The sequence below is a fragment of the Camponotus floridanus genome, unplaced genomic scaffold (genome assembly GCF_003227725.1).
Source record: "Camponotus floridanus strain SB8 unplaced genomic scaffold, Cflo_v7.5 scaffold9, whole genome shotgun sequence".
NCBI lineage: Eukaryota > Metazoa > Arthropoda > Insecta > Hymenoptera > Formicidae > Camponotus > Camponotus floridanus.
This window is the reverse complement of record NW_020229860.1, coordinates 273748-298759: the sequence shown is the minus strand read 5'-3', so window position 1 is coordinate 298759 and position 25012 is coordinate 273748. Positions and strand designations below refer to the sequence as shown.

The following is a 25012-nucleotide window of genomic DNA, read 5'->3' as shown; positions in this document are numbered from 1 at the left end:
AGTTGATTGCGATACCTTCCGAAAGATGCGCTAGAGCGCGCATCTTCTCTATCACTTTTTTCCCTTTTTTCTATAACGCAAACCGTGACCTAATGTAATAATAATGTCCTGCGACATACATTATGTCCCGTCTAATTTATTCGGTTCAATTTAGCTCATCCGTGACGTGAACAATTACGCGCAAAAAGATTATGCTACGATTAATTTATTCAGCTTATCTGCAGCGTAGGTGAGTCTTTTTTTCTACGACAGATTGAAATGTCAACATGAACGGCGTCAAGAAGAAGAGCAATCATTTGGCAGTATTTAAGCAGCGCACTAGAAGCGACGACAATGCCGAATTGTCGAAAAGTATTATTATACGAGCGAGAAAGACAGGACAGTTGAATCTTTCGTCGAAAGGATTGTCTACGGGTATATTTGCAAATACAATCTGTGCATATCTATGTTAAAATTTATAAATTGCAGAGAAAAATCGGATGTTGATGTATTATTCAGAAATCTTCATGTATTTAGTTAATGAATCGCACAGTTATTTCGAGCATGCTTTATTCAAATCGATGTAAGAGCTTACACTCGAATATGCATGCTTGTTTACAATGCATTCATGTAAAATGTTTATCACAGATATCTTTATCAATTTCTTTAAAAAAATATAAATTTCAAATCTTTTATATTTTTTGATGTTGTTTATGTTGATTTGCTTGGTGATTGTAATAAATTTTGATTTTATGATGAAATTTGCGAATGAGAATGCAATGAAATGAAATGCGAAATAATATTTGTTATTGTGTCATATAAGATTATATTTGGAATGTTATAAAATATTAAAACTTATATCACAAAGTGTACTGGTATTAGATTTTAGAACAAGTGTAATAACTCTGGCATCTATTCAATATATATGTATATGTATTTTTTTATCTATCAATAATTTAATTAATATTGTAAATCCATGGAGAATCTTAAATAAATCTGATTTTGTGTGCAATTTGTTTCTTTTTTTTTTCTAAATTATACATAATTATAAGTTATGGATATGTATCAAAATTCGAAATTGTTAGCAAAAAAGAAATGTATAATTATAGATTAAGCTTATATATTTAATCTTTATCACTTAATTCATGTTATACATAATGTTTTAATGATGCTTCGCAATATATGCCACATAGAGGAATAGTTTATATTTATTATTAAACTATACATATATAAGTCATCATCACAAGTTGCTTTGCACGCTTTGCTAAAAATCGTGTAATAGAATTGATTACACTGCCAAAAACATTTAATTTAGAGTAACTTAAAAATAAATATACTTGCAATCTGAGGTAAGTCAAATTATATATCTTTATTTAAAAAAATGAATAGTAATATAATATTGCAACATATAAAAACATAGAATTAATGCACATTACAGTACCTGACCAAGTGTGGAATATAAACGAATTAACAGAAGAGGAATTACGTGATTTACATTTTGAACTTGATTACGAACATAAAGAAGAGCGATGGTGGGAACAAGAACCGTTAAAAACCTTGGATCTAAGTTCCAACAGCTTAATTACAATAGATGATAAAATACAATTTCTGACAGAATTGAGTAATTTAAATGTATGTATAAATCATTTCCTATGTATGTGCACATGATTTCAAATGTGCATACATCTAGCAGTTGCAATATTTTTTCATTTTATTAAACATTAATAAATATAACATCTTTAGTTGCAAAATAATTTACTAGAAGAATTACCGCCTGAAGTTGGGTCTCTGCATAAATTAAAAATAATAAATTTATCAGATAATAAGCTAGAAAATTTACCTCCTCAATTTTATATGTTGGAAGAATTACATGAATTGTATTTGAAGAATAATCATTTAAATATGCTTGAATCCGAGATTGGAAATTTAATTATGCTGACTTGTATGGTAATATATATATATATATGTATATATGTATCTCATTCAATTATATATATAATTATACCAAGTTAATTTCTTTAAGAGATAATTACATCTATACGTATGTCTTTTTAGGATTTATCATATAATAATTTAAATAAATTACCAATTGGAATGGGATATTTGGTGCGATTAGTTACATTAAATTTAAGTTACAATATGATTAAAGAGTTACCACCTGATATGACAAGTATGAGATGTAAGTTTTACATTAACAATACATGCAAGAAAAAATCTATATTTTTCAATAATTATTTTACTATTTTATTAATGTTTATATTTTGATATAAATAGCATTAAGAATACTTGATGTGAGCTTTAATCAGTTGGAGGTGTTACCACCATTAGGTGAATTGCGAAAAGCAGAGAAAATTATGTTTCAGTCCAACAATTTGAAGAAGTTTCCAGATATATCAGGTTGTTCAGCTTTAACAGTATTGCACTTGGATAACAATAACATTCCTGTATGTGTTAATATATATTTATATTTGAAATTAAATTGAAATTAAAATTCAAATTTTTGTATATAATATTTTATCAAGATAGTAATTTGTTCTTTTATAGGAAATTGATTCACAATGCTTAGAAACAGCAGGACATTTAAAAAAACTTACATTACAAAACAATAAAATTGAAGTAATACCTGAAGAAATAATCAAGTTAATAAATTTGGAAGTTTTTGATTTGTCGCATAATAATATATCTTTGTATGTCCTACATTTTTTTCGCATGATTCTTTATATTTAAATTATTTGTTAGAAAAGAATTATTAATGTTATTCTTACAGAATACCTTTCTGCATCGGCATATTGCCCAATCTAAAACAATTTGTAATTAAAGGGAATAATATAAAAAACATAAGAGCAGATATAATACGATGTGGTACACCTCGAATCTTGACACATATCCGTCAAATTACAGATAGTACAAGTGTAAATACCAGAGAATTATTACAATCTAGTATCAGCGTTAGCGTCAGATGTTATCCTGACAAGTATGCAAATATTAATTTTTTCTATTGTGTGTGTGTGTGTATGTGTGTGTGCAATCATTTTAAAAATATATATATTTATATATTTTAAAAATATCTATAGAATATGGAGAATATGTTTATATTATTCAATTTGACAATTATTAATGAAATTAAATAATACACATAATGATATACAGATATATGATGAAGAATACAAAATTGCTTAGCTTAGCTGGGCAAAATCTTTTGGACTTACCAGAAGAAGTCTTAGAGAATGCAGTTGAAGCTTCTGTCACGACTATTGATTTAAGTAGAAACAAATTATCAGAATTATCTGACAAAATGTCAATAGTCATTTCAGTGATGGATTTGAAATTAACTTCAAATCATTTAACACATTTACCTGAATGGATTGGTGAAAAGTACAAATATCTGCAAATTTTAGATATAAGTAAAAATTATTTAAAATCTTTACCATTGAGTATTAGTTGCCTGAAATATTTGCGAGATGTTGATCTTTCATTCAACAGGTATTATAAACATACTATTCATTTAAATTTGTGTAATTTGCAAAATTCATTTTTTTTTAGTTATAAATTTATACAATATATTTTATGTTTACTATTTTATACATTTTTCCATCATTTTTCTTAAAAATTTCTACAGATTTACTGAGATACCAGAAGCCATTTATGATGTTATATCTCTGGAAAGTTTAATTGCCAATGATAATGTAATTGCAGCGATAGATGTATCAGCTTTAGAAAAATTGAAAAAGTTAGCAGTGTTAAATCTGTCAAATAATAATATTGCTCATGTGCCACCTGAACTGGGTAACTTGAAAAACCTAAGGTAATATTTAATATTTTAAAATATATTTATATATATAACTATTTTTCAATTACGTAATGAATTTGATTGGATGTACTATTTAGTATGCATTGATGCACATTAAAAGCTGTCGTATATAAGTTTGTATATAGCATAAATATTATATAAATAGTAATTAGAACAGTAAGATAATTATGTTGTTGTCAATTTTTATGACAGCCTTTAATGTGCACCAGTGCATACTAATTAGTGCATCCAACCAAATTTGCTAATAGCATTATATATGTAAATTTATTGTTATACAACATTAAAATCATTTATAAACATATTTTTTCAGGAATCTATCATTGTCTGGAAACTGTTTCAAGTACCCTAGACAAGCAATTTTAATGAAAGAGACAGAGGAAATATTAAGCTATCTACGCAATCTAATACCTCAATAAGCAAACCAAATATCGTATGAGAAAATTGATTGATTCGCAAGTTTATTTTTAACAAAATATATGTAATTTGAAATTATATGTATGTGTGTGTGTCTATGAAAATGCATGTGTGTGGACAATATAAATTTGCAGGAAATGAAATGCCATTCAGTCAAATGCCAAATGTTGTTGACAAAGGATAAAAATAAAAATTAAAAATTCATGTTAAAAATAAAATAAAAGAATTTTTTTGTAATCAATAATATATCTTTTTTTATTTTTGTTTTATCTGCATTTTATCACTAAAATCGATCATGTGTTCGATGACGTGCCTTGTACATGCGCACGACAGTCCGGAGATATTTGTCCCTTCAATTCGCACAATTTATATAGATTCAAAATACATGTACAAAAAAATATTAATTAATCACATCAGCGGTTGAGTCCTTCGAATGCGACCATATTATTTGTACTAGACGAATTATTGATTGATTTTTCCATGCGTATATACATTACGAATTTTTCGTATATACGACTCACGTGGTGGTCAATCAATTTCCTGCTTCGGCCAAAATAAAATAGCGAGAGATAATTGGCTGGAGGCATTAAAGGTACCTTTATATGGCAGCATCGGGAGCGTCCCATTTGATGTTGCAACTGATCAATTAAGGTGCAATTTCATTGACGCTAGAAACCAGCGGCAAATTAAAATAGACTTTCTCTAGATTTGGCGTTAATAAAATAAAGTTCAACAGTTTCAACTTTTTCAGTGTGTAAAGCGGCCTTTTCATTGACGCTACTTTTTAGCGTCGATGAAATTGCACCTTAACAGTTGGCAGCCCTACGAGATAGGCTGTGCAGCACTGCGCGTATATAAAATAAATTTGAAATCGCTTCTAGCCTAACCATCTTCACGCGATCGACTTTATTTGAATTGCACGGCATCGCATCGAATTATGATGCGGCGCCGATTTGTTCGAACATAATTCGGGACATCGCGATACTGTATAAGCGTTGAATGAGCACGAATTGTCACGCAAATATGATAAATCACATCTACTCACCGTTCGCCGGTTGTTCCACAGGCCGCTCCACTCGCTCGCCTCGGGACGTCCCATTCTGATCTTAATGCACACGATATCATCAACGCGAACGCGCGATACTTTATTCGGCACTCCCGATATTCGCTTGCATCCGATAATCATCATCAAGGGCGCAAAAAACGCGACGCAACTTCGCTCCATCTTCGCGATCGCGCTATCACTGAACTGTGAAAAATAGCTGTCGCGCACTTTCACCGACATATTATGAAAGTCGCGCGATCATCCTTGGACACTTTCGACGTTCTTTCACTCGCGATATTCGTTTAAAAACGGTTAAAAGACGCGAAAAATGCGGACGTACGACGATCCGTGTAACTGCGTATGACTCCGATTCACGTATGACGCGTATGACGTAGCGACACGCGCCAACATGGCGGCCGAACCAGTGCGCACTGGTTCGGCCGCCATGTTGGCGCGTGCTGCTACGTCACAGATACGTCATACGCGTCATACGTGACTCGGAGTCATACGCAGTTACACGGATCGTCGTACGTCCGCATTTTTCGTGTCTTTTAACCGTTTTTAAACGAATATCGCGAGTGAACGAGCGTCGAAAGTGTCGAAGGATGATCGCGCGACTTTTATAGTGTGTCGATGGAAACGCGCGACAGCGATTTTTGACGATATTCAGTGATGGCGTCATCGCGAAGATGGAGCGAAGTCGCGTCGCGTTATTTGCGCCCTTGATGATGATTATCGGATGCGAGCGAATATCGGGAGTGCCGAATAAAGTGTCGCGCGTTCGCGTTGATGATATCGTGTGCATCAAGATCGGAATGGGACGTCCCGAGGCGAGCGAGTGGAGTGGCCTGTGGAACAGCCGGTGAACGGTGAGTAGATGTGATTTATCATATTTGCGTGACAATTCGTGCTCATTCGACGCTTATACAGCATCGCGATGTCCCGATTTACGTTCGAACAAATCGGCGCCGCATCATAATTCGATGCGATGCCGTGCAATTCAAATAAAGTCGATCGCGTGAAGATGGTTAGGCTAGAAGCGATTTCAAATTTATTTTATATACGCGCAGTGCTGCACAGCCTATCTCGTAGGGCTGCCAACTGTTAAACGATAAATTTTTTCGATCTAACCTAACCTAACATAACCTCTCAGTGCTTTGGATGTCGATGTAAACACAAGCGTATGCTGTCTGGATTTTATCATGCTTTCAAAAATAATATTTAATTATTTCATTAGTGTATTACATTTTATTACGTAGTATATTAATCGTATTAAATGTGCGACGTACAGTTTTACACATTTTAATGAGAAGCATATAATATAATTGGTTAGGTTAGATTAAATTAAAACAAGCTGCGTGCAGCTGTTGAAGTTAAAAGGCCCGTCTACAATGGCAGTATCAGTAGGTCGTAGCAGTTGTAAGCGAAATGAACCACATCCATTTCCTACGGTTTTCGTGAGTTCTACGGCGGTTGCGCATACGCAGTCACGGAAGAATTCTGCGTTTTTAATTCTGATTGCGCGTTCGCCGTAGAACATACATCGTAGCCGTAGGAAATGGATTTAGTTCATTTCGTTTACAACTGCTACGACCTACTGATACTGCCATTGTAGACGGGCCTAAAGACTTCAACAGCTGCACATTCGTCAAATTAATCCTATTACGTTAAATGAATCACAGCAGCTTGTTTTAATTTAATCTAACCTAACCTTTTATATTATATGCTTCTCATTAAAATGTGTAAAACTGTTACATGATATTTGTGGACACATTTTTAAAGTAATCATGAGTGTCTTATCTCATCTTGATTATATGAAATTAAAATATAAAATATTTTTATTATGTATTCCACATTAACGTTATTCATTACAAGTACTATATTACTTTTCTTATATCTCAATCATATTTCATCGATGAAGCTTTTCATATATCGCAGACAATATGATACTGTGTGTGGAATTTTACACAGGTAATACATGGCACAAAAATAATTTGTTCTCAAATATTGTGCGCATTTCTCAAAAATAAATCAAATTAAATTATTTTAAGTAGGATCCAAAAATTACTACATTGCCAGGATCGTATCTTATTATAACTGCAATATTATCACCTTTTAATATGTGTGCGCAGTATTACATACATAAAATATATAAATTTATTTGAAACGTACGGAAATCTTTATCTTATTTATAATATTTATGATATAAAAGAAAATTGCAACTCTAATGAAACAGAGCGGTGGAATAATTGGTTGATACTTATCCTGGTCTACAATATTTATTCTTTTTTCATCATTAGATTTTTAGTGCTTTTTTTATTATACAGATGTTATCTGTAAATATAGTACTTGTAATGTTGCTTCTGTATCACTGTAAGCACACAAAGTGATAGCATTTGCAGGTAATTATGTTATACTTATATATCATAAGAAAGAGAAAATAAAATTAAAGTTGAATACTGAATGTGCTCTAAAGTAAATCTCATCCAAATAAATAAATGCATAAATGTGCGCCCCACATTCCTCATGAAAAAAATACATAATATTAATTTTTATGTTTAATTATTATTTTTAGATTTTTATTCTTTTAAATTCTCTAGATGCACTTTTCATTTCTCTTCTCTTTCTTTCCAACTACTAAATATAGATCTATCATTTTTAATATAGATCTGTCATTTTTAATGTACATTATTGCAGTAAGTGAAATAAAGAGCAAATCTTTTGGCGCATTTAAAATGTACAGGAAAGTTTTATCTGATGCGTTTTTTTCAATAGAAATATCTGAAAAAAATGCATACGTCTTTTTTAATCTTAGTCTTTCTAAATAAAAATTAGAATAATAAATTTGCAAAATAATTTGCTTTAATATATTTTTATTGCAAACATATGAAGCAAAGTGCTCAAGGTACATCACTATGAAAACATCGATAGAATAAAAAATAGATCGCATACAAAAAAATTAAAATATTTACATTACATATTTGATATTTCTGCAAATATTTCCATTATTTTGAGATTGATTTGTTTCATGATATATTGCAATAATTAAAGTATGATTTCTGATATAATCTGCCATGAGACTGCAGAGAAAGCCAGCTTTAATTCTTTATTTTGTTCAATATTTTTAATAATATAATAATTAAATTAAAGTTCTATGAAAATATGCTTGAAATACTAAATAAAAAAGATTGTTTCTTATGTACAACCTTATACCTTATAGTGTAAGTAAACAAAAAATTATTGTTAATAATATACATATATAAATTGATAATTAAATAAAACAATTAATTAATTAATCGACACAATCCACGTTTTTTTTTAGCTTTATGTCTAATATATATATATATATATATATATATATATATATATATATATATATTTTTATAAATAAAAAATGTTTCTTTCTAATATAAATTAAATAAAAATTATAATATGCCTTTAAATACTTTATATACATACCTGTTGCAATAAACCAATAAAGAATGCTTTTACATTCCTCCTTGTACTTTGGCATACATATCCTTTATGCCAATTATCTCGCAACACGCTTTTATCGCATGATGACAAACAAGCCTATTATCCTTCATGAATTTTCTTTACAAATATTTTTATATTCTCAAACTGTGTAAAGAAATCATGTAACACTGAAAAATACAAAGTGATATTAAAAGAGAAGAAATAAATTTTATATTATATAGTATTGACAATTATTTTCTTACCAGTGTATTCCTTATATGTAGGAATATACATTGGTCTTTGACCAGCCCTATTTTTAACCGTCTTTAGGGATGCTTTGGCTTTTGATAACGCAAATCCAGCTAACCCATTTCCATTTCCAGTTACTATAAATGAACTGATTCTAGTCTTATGTGCTAAATTACTGGTCATACAAGTTATCATTTTGTTTTCCAAAATCCAGGTTTCAAAACTTTCAAATGTATCTATAGAAAATAAAGATATTAATTATATAAGATTCTAATATTTAGAACTGAAACATCAAAAAAAAATTGAAAATAGACATCATATCACATGATTTTTGTATGTGTGTGATTTAACCATTATAATCCAATAATAGCATAAATATTAACCTTTTCCAATAAGATCTGATTCAATGCTTCAATGCCATCCATTGTAACACTCGTCCAACCACATTCCAATGGCGATAATTTTATTTGCATTGGTCTGGTCTGACTTTGTGGTAATTCCATAAGTTTTTGCTTTCTTTCAAGATTTACAAGCAGTTTTTGCTGTTGAATTAATGCTTTTCCTCTAAACACAGGAGTGTTTAGACCAGGAAATTGTATCGGAATTTTTCCCATGCCAATAATTTGCTCCTTATTTAGGAGCTTTCTCTTTTCACTGCTATTCTTGCTCTTCCTGCATTACTGATACTTGTCACACCCTTTCATAATTCATCTTCAGGTCCTATAGAACAAAAGCACAGTGAAATACAAATTATTTTCTACTGTAAATATAAACTATTATCAAAATGCTATATCCATAAAAATTTTCCTTACTATTCGCAAAAAATATAGAGTTTCTCACATTATTTAATAAAGTGACTATTTTTAATAAATGTGAATGACTGACAAGCAATAAATTAAACAATATTAAACAATAATATACCTGAAAAAAATTTCATAATTTTATTGGAGTTAAATTGATAAATTAATTTTAAATACACATTATATATGTTAATTACATATAATGATTTAAAGACAATGATATATTTCATTTGCATTACCATTGTTTATAGATTGAACATTTTTTATCAAATTATTTACAACTCTAAATATGTATAGCGACATACGACAAGCCATTTTTAAACTCTATAAAACAAACAACAAAGTTGTTCATAGTTTTCACTCTTTTTTGTCATAGTCTGCTTTTAGGCGATCTTAAAGTCACTAGATTAACAAAGTATCCGGCTTTAAGTTATCCCTGAAAGGACGATGCGTCCTCTATAAACATAAAAATATGAACTTAAGGTGCAATTTCATTGACGCTACTTTTTAGCGTCAATGAAATTGCACCTTTATATCGACCTGTGCCAAGGATAACCAGCAACAATCGACCGATCAGAGGCCGGTATTCATAGTCTGATCTTATATTTAAGATCGTCTTAAGTCTGGTCCGAGGTTGACTTAAGACCTCATTCAACCAATCAAATAGCTGCGTAGCATCTCAAGCTCGAACTTAAGACGATCTCAAATATAAGATCGGACTATGAATACCGGCCAGAGAGTCCTATTTTGAATTGGTCAATTGGCGACGTGATCAATGGTCCGGGTGCTACTCGGCAGCGTCGAGCGTTTGCGCAGAAAACCATTGCGCATGCCTGCGCGATGCCATTGCGCAAGATTCAAAATGAGTTCGACTCCAGCTTCTTACGACGGATAACAAACATGGTAAGTCACACGAGACAGAAAGAGTTAGATATTCTAATATATAATATTTATATAATGTATTATATATTATAATATATTATAGAACATTATTACATCGATTAATGTTAGAATCTAACGTTTGCGCAGAAAACTATTGCACATGCTTGCGCGGTGTCATTGCGCAGGATTCAAAATGAGTTCGACTCCAGCTTCTTACAACGAACATGGTAAGTCACACGAAATAGAAAGGGTTAAATATTCTAATATTTACTAAAATTAATATTTATTAATATTATACATAATAGTATTATTATTATTAAACTAAATATATTATAAAACACACATCTTTTACTACATCAATGCATGTTAGAATCTAACCAAACATTAAGAATTAATTTTCTTGCATGCTTTTTGTAACATACACAGATCTATTTTATATATCTCTAGGTTAGAAATATTTTGTAATATTGTTTTATAGATAATAAATTTGGTATTTTCTTGTGGAATTTATATGTCAAGTATGAAAATGAAATTTTAAATCATCATTACATTAAGGATTAATATTCGGTCACCATTAATTTACAGTCTTAAACTTTTTATTCTACTAATAATAAATATTATAATTGATTAAATTATATGTACGACAAATAATGTACAACTATTTTTGTAGGTGAACTCGAATTCGTTCTAAATCTGCGCAATGGTACCGGTAATGGTTTTCTGCGCAGACGCTCGATGCTCGATGCTGCCATCTGTCATATGTCCAAAGACACCTTTACGGTTGATTACAATAGCCCACATGTTTGTAGTTGCGCGCACCGTCAACTGTGTACCGCCCTGTTTTGGAGAGATCGAGCATCGAGCACGCATATGAGAAATTCTACACGCGCTTTTGACGCCGCATGACTTGTTCGCAGCAGCACGCATACTAATTCGACTGCCCGCAAAGCTCCAGCGAACGCTTCGGTGAATCCAATCGCCGAGACAGTCTATCAGAACGTGGGGTAAAAGAGTCGGTATAAAGCTGAACAGAGCAATCGTCTGCCACAGCGAGCCAACATGCAGGAATCTCAGCCGAAAAAGGGCAAGAAAGGTTAGTTAAATCGACAATATCCTCGAGGCGATGCGAATATCGTCCCGGGGATATTGTTTCGTCCAACGAACGTGCGTAGTGAATTAACATATGTACGCTCTTTTTTTTTCCGATGTGGCAAATGTCGTCTGCTACCTAACCTCAACGCAAACATGTTCGTGTTACATACAGATTTTATTAACTTTTTTTCTTTTCGATGCAACATATGGCTACGATTATGATATTCGATGTGTTTCATATCGGTATCTATGCGATACAATCGAGCGAAGCAGAAAAAATTATCGGCGCTAATTTTTGTAACAAAAATCCTTGACTCATTCTAATATTGTCTGAAGTTAGGTAACAGTATAATTCAAACTATGCACGAGAATGTAGACAAGTTTTATAAATTGATTGAACTTTCTGCAATATATGGGTCAGTCTGTCAGTTAATTAATTATATCGCAAGTGAAAGTTACTCATTCTTGATGGGTAGTGAAAGTTGGTGACCTCTAAATTGTTTCAATTTTATAATTATTATAGCTGTATGTGTACTTTATTTTAATTTAAAATTTCGTAATCAATTTTTTGCTTATTTGAATACCTTAAAACTTTTAAATTTATTATTCCTGTTGAAGTTTTTAAATGATATATATCGCTAAGTAAAAGTATTTAATTATAAATTATTATATCGTAATATATTAAGTTTTGTATTTGTATGAAGAATTATATTTTTGTGCACTATCTTTATACTTATTAAATTGACATCTGTAATAATGTATCGTCAATATTTTATAGATACTTTACATAACGAAACAGTTTTATCTTAATTCTTTATTTTCTTTTTTTTTTCTCTGCTATATTTATATACATGGATCTTTCATTCAACTAAAATTTCATTTCCTCGCCTGCAAAAGTAAACTGATTTAAAAAACTACTTTAAAAATTGTAGTTTTTACTACAACCTTTGAGAAAATTTTTTAAATCAATTTATCAAATTGTAATTTTATTCCAATCTATTGTTATATATATATTATATATATATATATATATATATATATATATATATGCTGTACAATAAATTTAATTTTTTGTAATTTAGCTCAATGGTTATCGATATAAAAAATAATGTGCGTGATTTATATCAATAGCTAGAAGAAAGCGCAATGATAGTGACGAAGACATTGAACAAGTATTGGCAGAGTTGGCACTGGAATATTCTGGAGAGAAATCAGTTGATGACAATAAAATTGAAGACAAGTCGGAATCAAATGAACAAAAGATTAATGATGAAGATAAAAAGAAAAAAGGGAAAAAGGATAAGAAGAAGGAAAAGGTTGAAAAGGATGATATTAAAGATGAAACTACAGACAATAATATAATAGAACCAGAATTAAATGATACTAATATGGACACTGAAGTTAGTACTGTAAAAACAGCGGCGCAAAAGAAAAAGGAAAAGAAAGAAAGGGAAAAGCAAAAAAAATTAGCTCAAAAGAAAGTTGTAAGTAAGCAATATATAAATTATTTATAAATGTTTCACAAATTTTATTTTATAAAATATTTTTTTTAATGCTATTGAAATTGTATTATTTAACTTCCATTACAATAGGAAATTTCTAAGGACGTTAACAAGAATGCAGAGAATGGTGAAGCTACAGCCTTTGATGAGAAAAAAAATGATAAAGTGGTATCTGAAAAGAAGCAGGACAATGTGGAAGCTGATGGTGATGTTGAACCAGAAGAGGGTTCAAAGAAAAAAAAGAAAAAAGCCAAGGAAGAAACTAAAGAGAAAGAGAAAGGTAATTGGATTGATTTAATAATATATATATATATATGTATATATAAATATATATATATATTTATATAATAATATATTAATTATTATATAAATATATAATATTTTTATATTTATATAATTATTCTTCTAACATAGCAGAGGGGATTTTGTAACAGGCAAAGGTCCTGGGAAGAAAACTATTGCTGCTATGCAAGAGGCTTTAAGGAAATTGAAAGAAGAGGAAGAAAGATTAAAACGCGAGGAAGAGGAAAGGATACGGCAAGAGGAATTACGAGAGCAAGCAAGACTGGAACAATTACGACTTGAACAGGAGCGTAAAGAGAAGAAGAAATTGAAAGAAAAACAACGAAAAGAGAGACTCAAGGCAGAAGGAAAGTTTTTAACTACAAAACAAAAGCAGGACAGAGCTAGAGCACAAGCGATGATTGAAGCGCTTAAAGCTCAGGGTCTTGACTTGCCAGATGTAGGAGAAAAAAAGCCTAGACCAGGTATTTCGCAAAATGCATATATAGGAAATATATTTATATTACATGTATAAAGTCATTATATTAATCATTGAATTATTTTTAGGAACTCGAGTCAGGCCAAACAAAATGAAACAACAAAGTAGTATAGAGAAGAAAGAAGAAGAAAAAGTTGAGACACCAGCAGCTCAAGTGCAAGTAGAAATTATAGATGAACCAGTAAAAGAAGTAAACGAGGAAAGGAAGGAAGAAGATGACGTCAAGGATTCATGGGATGCTGATACCACTGAAGATGAACAGGAAGATGAAGGTATTATAATAATATATATACATTATATATGCACACATACACACACACACACACAATCGTCATATAATTATACTTGTATAATAATTAGAATGATTAAGAGTTATATTATTTAAATTTAGATAAATCGGACGATATCCTCAAGATACCCGAAACAGCAGAAGAAACTGTTCGAAAAGTATCGACTGAATCGGAAAAGAAAGAATCTTCCGAAAGTGAAATAGAAAGCGAAAGTGGGAGTGAATCTGAATCTGAAGAAGATACTGAACAAGACAGTGAGGTAGAGGATAGAGTGCCAGATGCCGCACGTAAAAAGGAACGTGCGAAAGAACGAATTCAAAATCGTCGTATAGAAGCTGAAAAGAAGAAATCTTTGGATAATCTGAGAGCTGCCGTAGTCTGTGTCTTAGGCCATGTAGATACTGGCAAAACCAAAATTCTAGATAAACTTAGGAGAACGAATGTACAGGATGGAGAAGCTGGTGGTATAACTCAACAAATCGGTGCTACTAATGTACCGATTGAAGCTATCCAAGATTCGACAAAGCATGTAAAAGGCGTAAGTATTTACTTTAGATCCGAGTCGTGAAATATTAAAATTTTCTAAATATATTACAACATATATCGTTTTCTCTTTTGTTTTCAGTTTGCTGATAAGAAATTTAAAATTCCTGGTCTCTTGATCATAGATACGCCTGGTCACGAATCATTTAGTAACCTCAGGAGCAGAGGGTCTTCTCTTTGCGATATAGCAATTTTAGTTGTAGATATTATGCATGGATTGGAACCACAAACTCTAGAGAGTATCAATTTATTAAAAACAAAAAAATGTCCTTTTGTTGTTGCTCTTAATAAAATTGACAGGTAATTTTTCATATTAAGTAATCGATTTGCAATTAAATAATCTGCAATTTACAAATATAAAATTATAATTTAATCTTCTCAGGTTATACGATTGGCAAACTATGAGCCGTAAAGATGTTCAAGATATAGTAAAGAATCAAGCACCTAATACTCAGCGAGAATTTGAAAAGCGATCAAAGGAAGTAATTGTACAGTTTGCTGAACAAGGTCTCAATGCGGCATTGTATTATGAGAATCCAGATCCTAGGAATTATGTATCATTAGTTCCTACTAGTGCTATAACAGGTATAGAATAAATTATACATATTGCAACATAAAACAGCATGAAAGAATTGAAGTGATTTTTTATCTCATTGTATCATGATATGCAGGCGAAGGCATGGGTAATCTACTGGCGTTAATAGTCGATGCCTGTCAGGGTCCTCTAGCTAAGAGATTGATGTACAGCGAAGAACTTCAGGCTACTGTATTGGAGGTTAAAGCATTGCCTGGACTCGGCACTACAATAGACTGTATTCTAGTCAATGGAATATTAAAAGAAGGTGATACAGTTATTATTGCTGGGACAGATGGGCCTATTGTAACGCAAATTCGCTCGCTTCTTATGCCACAACCATTAAAGGAATTAAGAGTTAAGGTAATTCATCAAAATTACATTTTGCATATACACTTCAAATAGCGAAATGCCATTACAATTATTGTTTCTTGTTTTTATATTTTTGTATATCTTATTGAAATATAATTATTCTATTTTATATACATGTTTTTCGTTCCACAGAGTGCTTACATTGAACATCGCGAAGTCAAAGCAGCTCAAGGAATAAAAATTGCTGCAAAGGACTTGGAGAAAGCCATTGCTGGTATGCAACTTACTTTTGTGATTATTAATAATGATTATTAATAATCATTATTATTTGAATTTTTTGATAATTATAATGCAAAAATGTATTTGTATTTGTTTTTATATCCGAAAAATTAAGTAATACGATTTAATATTTGTGTACAGGATTAAATTTGCAAGTTGCACAAAAGCCAGATGAAGTGGATGTATTAAAAGAAGAAATAGCAAAGGAATTAACTAGTGCTCTTGGAAATATACGGTTAGCCGAACGAGGGGTTTATGTTCAGGCATCAACTTTGGGAGCTCTTGAAGCATTACTAGACTTTTTGAAGAGCAGTAAAATACCGGTGAGTACCTTTAAGTATATCAACCTATTTGAAAATTATTTTTTTATTATAATACAAGAGAGCGAGAGACATACACTCGTGTATTATATATAATACTGATCGAAAAAGAATGATATAATTATTATTGCGTATAATCGCTTATGTCGAGTAATATTAATTCTAGTAATAACTAAATTCATTGTTGATATTATTTTATACATATACATGTATACACACAAATACACATACATATACATTATATATATATATATATATATATATATATATATATATATATGTATATATATATATATATATATATATATATATAAAATAAATTTAAAACATAAAATATAAACTTATATAAAAAATATTCTTTTTTGATATATATAGAAATATTTCTTTTATTAAATATATTTAGTCTACTTCTCTCTAGCAAATAAAACTCATCGTTATTTCGATATTAATTTTATCAAAGGTCAAGATATTTTTAAGTGTCAAATTTATCTGCATGTATAAATATATGAGCAATATATATTTCTATAATTCTATAAAAATAAAATGTTTCTGCAATTAGATTTTTTATAAGTTTTATAATTATGTTTCCATTTACAATTACATTTTTTGTAATTTATAATATTAATTTATAATATTGTAATTTATAATATTAAGGGAATAGTGTGATTCTCCTTCTGCATTTAATGCAAACGTGTAAAAGATTTCAAAATCTCGAGAAAAAAAGCCAGACTTGCAATTATATAAATAAATAAAACGGACATATACATATATCTGATTAAGCGCGTGTAGATATGTAGGAAAAACGAACGGACAGACAGACAGATAGATCAGTAGCTAGATAGATAGACAGATGGAGAGAGAACAGCAGCAACAGCAGCAGCAACGAACCACTTCCTTCTTAACAGTTTAGCAGGATACGGCTCATTGGTCGCATACGGTGCTTGTACTCGTGATCCATCGTGCTATCAGCCGCGCTGTTCAACCGTGGGCACGCCTCATAGCCTTCTATAGGGTGTCTTATACATATGTCACATATTGACAAAAAATTCGCCATCCTTGAATGTATTTTTTGAATTTTTTCTAAAGCAAATATTTTAAATAATATTTAAAAAACGTGTGTTGCCATTTTACTTTACAATTAGTACGTTATTACAATTAGTACGCTATGCACAATTGTACGATTGTACGAACGTAAATTTTCTTTCGCTGATAATATGATGAAATTATTTGGTTTACATCAAACGTTTGCGAATTATTAATTTACATTAATATTTGGATAAATAAATATCGCGCGGATTATATTATTTCCGAGAAAACTATAAAATCATCCAACATTGATACGTGATGAAATTGCGATACGCATATTTGTTCTTAGACAAACTTATATACATATATTTATATGGGAAGCGAAAGAGGAATGACAAAAATGTCCCGTTATCTCTCAGAACCGAGATATCATTCATAACAAGCTGCGACTACGATACAATGAACGTAATAGTAGGGACAATTCCGCCAGAAATCTATAATGCATACATACATACATACGTATAGCGTGTGTAAAATATATACATGTATATATAAGTGTGTACGTTATATACGTTTTGCCAGTCGTGGCTGGTATTACTCGCATGTCCGTCCAAAAATATTTTTTTGCGGTGCCATATATAAAGAAAGAGAGGTAAAAGAGGAGAAGGGGGACAGAAATGGAGAAAGAGAGAGAGAGAGAGAGCACGATAAAAACTTCCTGTCATCTTGGAGCTCTCGCGGAGGTAACACACCGTCCGAAACGGCCTTAAGCCTGTCCTTGCTCAGGTTATGAATGGGTTCTCCCCACCGTATCGTACCATCACGTGGCTCCATGACGTCAGTTTTATCGCACGCACACGCGAGAGACACGCACGCACGATCGCCTGTCTTCCCCTCTCCTCTCTCCCCAGCTTTGTTTCTCTCTCTCTCTCTCTCTTTCTCTCTCCTTCCCTCTCTACTTCCTCACGTGCATACGGAACACGTTTCATGGTGCGAAAGGGGGGGGTGGGAGAGAGGGAGAGAGAATCGAGGTATCACAGTGCGACCAGAATCGTGAGGGAAAAGAGGCGGAGAGGGTTAAACTCACGCAACACACATGCGTGACAATGATGTTTTTTTTCCTATCTTTCTCTCTTTCTCTTTTATCTCTCTTATTTCTATATATTTATCAATTTATCTATCTATTCCTTTATCTATCAGTCTATCTCTCTCTCTCTCTCTCTTTCTCTGGAAACACCTCGCTTTTGCCAATATGGAAGCTCGCGCTCGCGGACGTGTGTAGGCTGGAAAAAAGGATACGTGATCACGCACAACGTACAGGAAACTGCCCACACTCGGCGCAGGCACGGTGGGTGGATGGATCGACGGATGAACGGACAGACTGACCGGTCGACCGACCGAACGATTCAGAAATCGTAGCAGTTTTAGGACAGGCGCCGATGAATAAATAGCGGCCCCATGGTTGACGAAATGAAAATATTTTTAAAATTTTTAAAAATCTATTTTTTAATCGATTTATTTGAATAACGTGTAGAGATAGAGGTGTATCTCTATAATTTTATAATCGTTGAATAATCCGCGAAATTAAAAGCACGCATTTTTGCGCGTTTCTTCATTATTAACTTTACATGCCTAGTTCTTATGTCAAATAATTGGATTATTTTCAATATATAATATTTATTTATTTATTTAAAAACAAGAAATTATTTTTAATAAATTAGAATATAAAAATATTTTTAAAGAAGTTCAAGAATATTTTTAAAGAAGTTTATTTTTAAAGAAGTATTTTATAAAAAAAAATTATTGGAGATTTGCAAGTTATTCAATATTAATATTTGATATTAATATAAATAAATAAATTAAAGCTAATAATATTTTTATATTATTTTGCCAACGCATGTTACGACAATAAAATGATTTTTGATTCAATGATTAACATAAAGGAGAATCAATGTAAAAGATTAAAAATATTTTCGATTAGTCCTGAAATTGTTTTTCAAGGCGCGATTTTATAAGCAGCTCCAGACTTGTTACCAATGTAAACAACGTATCGCGCTCTCGTCGTTATTAAATGACGCGAATAGCGCCGTTGAATCGACGATTCTTATCGGGCTCGTCTTCCTGTCCTCGTCACGTTTAGGCGAATGGGATCAGAATATATAGTTTAATCGGGACATTACGTGCTCTTCTTGGAACGTGCATATGATTGACGATTGCCAACTTGCAGACATACGTTCGCGAGACAGGTGCGACTGCGCGTAGCCTGTACCAATGATCGAAAACAAACAACAGACTCGTTCGAGCAACGAGTTCTTCTTATGGCACTTCGTGATTATCAAAATCATTATATAATAGATGTTGTTGACGCGATTGTGTAGCAATACCTACTCATTGATATCATTTCCGAAGCTGCGTAAGATATCGATGAATATGTCAATCAGATGTGCGGTTTGCATAATTAAAGATTTAATAATAATTAAATTATTACATAATTAAATTTATTATCAATATTTTATTAAATATTTTATTATTATATTTTATTAAATTTTATTAAATTGAAACTGTCAAACTTGTAGCGACCCAGAGCAAAATGAGAGATTACGCGTTGATAAAACTGCTTGTTAATGTTACGAAGAATATTATTAGATATATATTAATTACAAACGTATGGTATAAATATATATATTAATTGGCCGAAAGTATTCTCCTGCCAATACATCGATATTAATACGTCGAGGTACTTTTTTGCGCGCCACCCTGTACATTTGTCTGGCGCGGTCGAGTTTATTCGGTGTGCGTCTTCTCTCGAAAGCTCTCGTCGGAGTCGGAGCGCGCCTCGCGTCGTCACGAGCGGACGGAGTCCGCCTTTCTCGGCTACGTTTCAATGCGAGCACAACAGGAAAAGATGGTTCGCTTCCTCGCATTGTTTCCGAATGCTCGGCACGACAGCGGTTTCTTTACACGCCGGTTATGCATCGAGAAATGGGTTCCCTCGAAACGAGAATAATGCATTTTCATAATCGCGCCTATCGTTCGCGTCTAACAAATTACACAATCCGGTAATTAGGACTTCCGCTCCGCGACGATACGCCTGCTCCACTCTTCGTCTTCTCTCTTGGTTCGTTCCTTCTACAAATTATCCGTTCGGACGAACTTCTTCATCTTTGCCATCAGTCCTTTGTATCACGCGACGTCTGACCTTTCTACGGACCCGATGGCAAACCGAAACTTTTGGCAAGTTTCGAAGATACTTTTCGTTTTCTTCCCTCCACTTCTTCCACTTTTATTAACAAACAACATTTCGCAAAGTGAATGACAGTGTCTCATTGTTCCCTCAAATGAAACTTTATACTTTCGTGGAATTTAAACTCGAGTTTCAAACGTTTGGCGAGTGTTGGAATTCTTGTTACAGAATTCTTACACAATAGGAAAACTCAACTTTTACGGCTCGTCACCACGGGGATTTTCGACGACGGAAGGGATTCCTCGGGCTATTCTGTATTTGAAACTTCGCAGCATCTGGCCGGTACAGAAACGCTGGTCTCTACCTACCTCCTACCTACCTACCCATCTACCCACCTACCTACCTACCTACCTACCTATCTACCTATCTACCTACCTACCTACCTACCTACCTACCTACCTACCTACCTACCTACCTACCTACCTACCTACCTACCTACCTACCTACCTACCTACCTACCTACCTACCTACCTACCTACCTACCTACCTACCTACCTACCTACCTACCTACCTACCTACCCTACCTACCTACCTACCTATACCTACCTACCTACCTAACCTACCTACCTACCTACCTACCTAACCTACCTACCTACCTACCTACCTACCTACCTACCTACCTACCTACCACCCCCCCCCCCCCCCCCCCCCCCCTACCTACCTACCTACCTACCTACCTACCTACCTACCTACCTACCCCTACCTACCTACCTACCTACCTACCTACCTACCTACCTACCTACCTACCTAACCTACCTACCTACCTACCTACCTACCTACCTACCTACCTACCTACCTATACCTACCTACCTACCTACCTACCTACCTACCTAACCTACCTACCTACCTACCTACCTACCTACCTACCTACCTACCTACCTACCTACCTACCTACCACCTACCTACCTACCTACCTACCTACCTACCTACCTACCTACCTAACCTACCTACCTACCTACCTACCTACCTACCTACCTACCTACCACCTACCTACCTACCTATACCTACCTACCTACCTACCTACCTACCTACCTACCTACCTACCTACCTACCTACCTACCTACCTACCTACCTACCTACCTACCTACCTACCTACCTACCTACCTACCTACCTACCACCTACCTACCTACCTACCCTACCTACCTACCTACCCTACCTACCTACCCCCCCCCCACCCCCCCCTACCTACCTACCTACCTACCTACCTACCTACCTACCTACCTACCTACCTACCCTACCTACCTACCTACCTACCTACCTACCTACCTACCTACCTACCTACCTACCTACCTACTACCTACCTACCTACCTACCTACCTACCTACCTACCTACCTACCTACCTACCTACCCCTACCTACCTACCTCCACCTACCTACCTACCTACCTACCTACCTACCTACCTACCTACCTACCTACCTATACCTACCTACCTACCTACCTACCTACCTACCTACCTACCTACCTACCTACCTACCTACCTACCTACCTACCTACCTACCTACCTACCTACCTACCTACCTACCTACCTACCTACCTACCTACCTACCTACCTACCTACCTACCTACCTACCTACCTACCTACCTACCTACCTACCTACCTACCTACCTACCTACCTACCTACCTACCTACCTACCTACCTACCTACCTACCTACCTACCTACCTACCTACCTACCTACCTACCTACCTACCAACCTACCTACCTACCTACCTACCTACCTACCTACCTACCTACCTGCGTCGTCGATCGTTCGCGTCACGGGCGGGCGGAAACGCAACGCGCGGCTTGCACTCGCTCCTCTTCCGCGCCGGTGCGGTGCAGCAGGAAAAGATGGCTCGTTTCCTCGCATTGTTTCTAACCGCGGCAATACGAGCGCGGCCTGCATGCGCCGGGGCCGGGGACATGGGAGCGGATGCGTGGACGCCCCGTGCACGCTCCGCCGCGTGCGCTTCGCGGCCGCCTTTTTCGCCAGGCGATCGAGAGAGGAGAGATGCGCGTTAACGCGTTAGACGCGAATCTCGATTAACTCGATCGAGCTTTATAACTCAAGATTATACGTCTACACGTGCTGACACACGACATGTTGTTTAATCTCGGCTTCTTCGATCTTCATGGAAGGAGAGACGACTTTTTCGCAATAAACCTTTTTATCGAGAAAAGTTATCATTTTCCAATTTTTCCGCTCGTCTGTAATAATTAACTGAGAGGGAGATTAAGATTTTTATACGTACTTTGAATTACCCGAGGAATAAATGCTCTCAGTCATTTCTAAGCTCGACAATTATATAATCATCTAAGCATTTTTTTTTTACTCATTCAAAAATGATTAGCCGTCTTGAGATTTTGACGTTTAGCTGGGACATTGCGGTTTACTTGGATCATTCGCTGCTTACGGGATGCGTCTCTCGCATCAGCGCATGGCCGCATAACCGCGGTAGTCTCCGTGTAAGAAAAAAAAAAAAGAAAAGAAAAGGCGCATCGCCAAAATTGCGAGAGGCGCAAAACGCGCTTGTCCTTCGGTGACGCTAATCGTGCGCGCGCGCACGGGCAGGATATGCAGGAGGAGCAGAATGGGAGGCGAGTTTAATAAATTAGCGTTTCCTTCTTCGGCGCAGCGTGCCGCAGTTACGACGAGAGGCTAAAGAGGATCCGTGCTCTGACGGCTGGTTTTAAATGCCGGAAGCACACCCCCTCGCCCCGGTCTCCCGACCGAATCCCACCTCTCTTCGTCCCCCTCTCCCCCTGTACCGCGCGCCGCTCTCCTCCCGCCCCGCTTCCTCACCGTCTTACTCTTCCTCCCAACTTCCTCTCGCTTATACCAGCGGCGTTTCTTTCGCCGGCAACATCTGCCGTGTCCGCCTTTTTTCTCGTCGTATTAGGTCCCTCTTCTTCTCCCTTTCCCCATCTCGTTTGCGCGTCTCTCCGTCTTTCTCCCGCGCTCAATTTTTTTCCACCACCGGCGGCACCCCTCTCGCCTCTTGCCCTCTCCTCCCCCTTTCTTTCCCTTTTCCCTCCCTTTGAGAGCATCCGTTCTTCCAGAGCCGAGTATCGTCAATTTGCGACTTGCTATGAATTTTGATAGCGCACGAAGAAGAATATCGGGATAAGTAATCTCGTACTGATAAATTACAATTATTTCCAAAAGAAATAATTGTTTGTTGAATTTGATTTTCGTTTGCATAAAAATTTCTCTTCGAATACATTGTCTCAAAATTGGTTGCAATTATCATAAGCGTTATTAGAAAGAAAAATTACAAAGATATATCAATCGAATAATATATTACCGCGAACACGTTTTATTTTAATTAATTATTACTATCTAAAAATGTTCAAGTTATTTTAGTATTGTATTAATATAAAAATTTGTGGGCGTATACGTTGCCTTGTTTTTTAGCTTTGACACTTGACGAATATACAACTACGTACATATCCTTGTAATAAATAGAACCGACGCAAATTGACGATATATATATATCTGATGTCAGGATCGGAATGCGACGCGCACCGGAAGTTCTAAAACACACTTATCAAGAGACATGGTAGTGTCTCGCGCCAAGTTGCGCGCAGCAACAGCAAGGCGGATCGTGTGTCTATACGACACGATCGAACGGCCAAGTTGTGTGACTACTTTAGATTATTGGATATCAATAACGGTTGGACCGATCAAGATCAAATTCTTAATAAGTTCAATCGATAGCGTATTCACTTTACATACCTTACAAAAATGTCTTTATTTTTGTTTTACGTGTTCTATGAAAAAAAATATTAGAAAATTCCAAATAAAAGATTCTTATACGTCATTATTATCGTTTTGCTCCAGAATAAGGGCTTCTGGTCTTCCGGAGGAGATCACAAAAAGATCGATATATTTTTTCGATTTTTTACAAGTGTAAAAAATATATTCACTAATAAAGAATTTTTAAAGGCATCATAATGTGTATCAATAAAGATAATGCATCAAGTGTGATGAAAAAATTAAATGCAAAGAAAATTTGACGCCATTGTGGAAAAAATATATTTTAATTTGTATTTTAATTTTTTTCAATATATATAAAAATATTAATAATAACTTTTCATTATTAATTGTAATTTATGTTATTATATAATTTATTGTTATTCTTATTATAATGCCAAGTTTTTTTATATTATATTTTTTATTTTTAGCTACATATTTTTGTTTCATCATATTTATTGATACATACTTGTTTAAAAATTCTTTATATTAATTGTAATATTAAAACGTGCTAATAAAATTCTATAGTATGCATAATTATTCTCCAATCAATGTAATTTTTCGATATCTCGGAAATCCTTGAGAACATATCATTTTCCACTCATTTGTTCATCCGTTCATTCGTTTGTCTGTATTTTCACTTCTTCTTGATTGCCTGCCTATTAACCGCCTGATTAT

General features: G+C 34.0%; 2 protein-coding genes and 1 long non-coding RNA gene across 8 annotated transcripts in view; 2 read left to right on the top strand and 1 right to left on the bottom strand.

Annotated features, from left to right (window-relative positions):
- Window positions 1–3: 3 nt before the first annotated feature.
- LOC105259344 (leucine-rich repeat-containing protein 40) lies at window positions 4–4347 on the top strand. Its single transcript, XM_011271230.3, has 10 exons — window positions 4–414; window positions 1418–1611; window positions 1723–1926; window positions 2035–2158; window positions 2254–2423; window positions 2524–2666; window positions 2747–2953; window positions 3130–3462; window positions 3599–3784; window positions 4101–4347. The coding sequence occupies exons 1-10, from the start codon at window positions 267–269 to the stop codon at window positions 4204–4206; spliced, it is 1815 nt and encodes a 604-aa protein (XP_011269532.1). The 5' UTR covers window positions 4–266; the 3' UTR covers window positions 4207–4347.
- A 3215-nt stretch (window positions 4348–7562) lies between these two features.
- On the bottom strand, window positions 7563–9826 carry LOC112639773. Of its 5 annotated transcripts, none has more exons than XR_003123671.1 (5): window positions 9767–9826; window positions 9338–9674; window positions 8969–9190; window positions 8709–8893; window positions 7563–7583 (listed from the first exon to the last, which is right to left on the bottom strand). It is a non-coding gene; the product is annotated as an uncharacterized LOC112639773 (long non-coding RNA). The 5 variants fall into 5 exon arrangements; XR_003123669.1 differs by having other exon boundaries at window positions 7581–7620; XR_003123668.1 differs by lacking the exon at window positions 7563–7583 and adding an exon at window positions 8019–8030.
- A 681-nt stretch (window positions 9827–10507) lies between these two features.
- The window catches only part of LOC105258371 (eukaryotic translation initiation factor 5B), a 35952-nt gene continuing 21447 nt past the window's right edge, over window positions 10508–25012 (top strand). Inside the window, exons 1-13 of one of the 2 annotated variants that reach the window (XM_025414783.1) lie at window positions 10508–10657; window positions 10784–10863; window positions 11307–11729; window positions 12860–13212; window positions 13321–13510; window positions 13665–13997; window positions 14080–14283; window positions 14403–14839; window positions 14927–15144; window positions 15227–15429; window positions 15516–15781; window positions 15923–16004; window positions 16151–16332. In XM_025414783.1, the coding sequence (XP_025270568.1) occupies window positions 11696–11729; window positions 12860–13212; window positions 13321–13510; window positions 13665–13997; window positions 14080–14283; window positions 14403–14839; window positions 14927–15144; window positions 15227–15429; window positions 15516–15781; window positions 15923–16004; window positions 16151–16332 (2502 nt within the window). In that variant the 5' untranslated portion in view covers window positions 10508–10657; window positions 10784–10863; window positions 11307–11695. Of the gene's footprint in view, window positions 10658–10783; window positions 10864–11306; window positions 11730–12859; window positions 13213–13320; window positions 13511–13644; window positions 13998–14079; window positions 14284–14402; window positions 14840–14926; window positions 15145–15226; window positions 15430–15515; window positions 15782–15922; window positions 16005–16150; window positions 16333–25012 lie in introns of those variants that run through there. The other variant, XM_025414784.1, reaches the window with a different exon arrangement.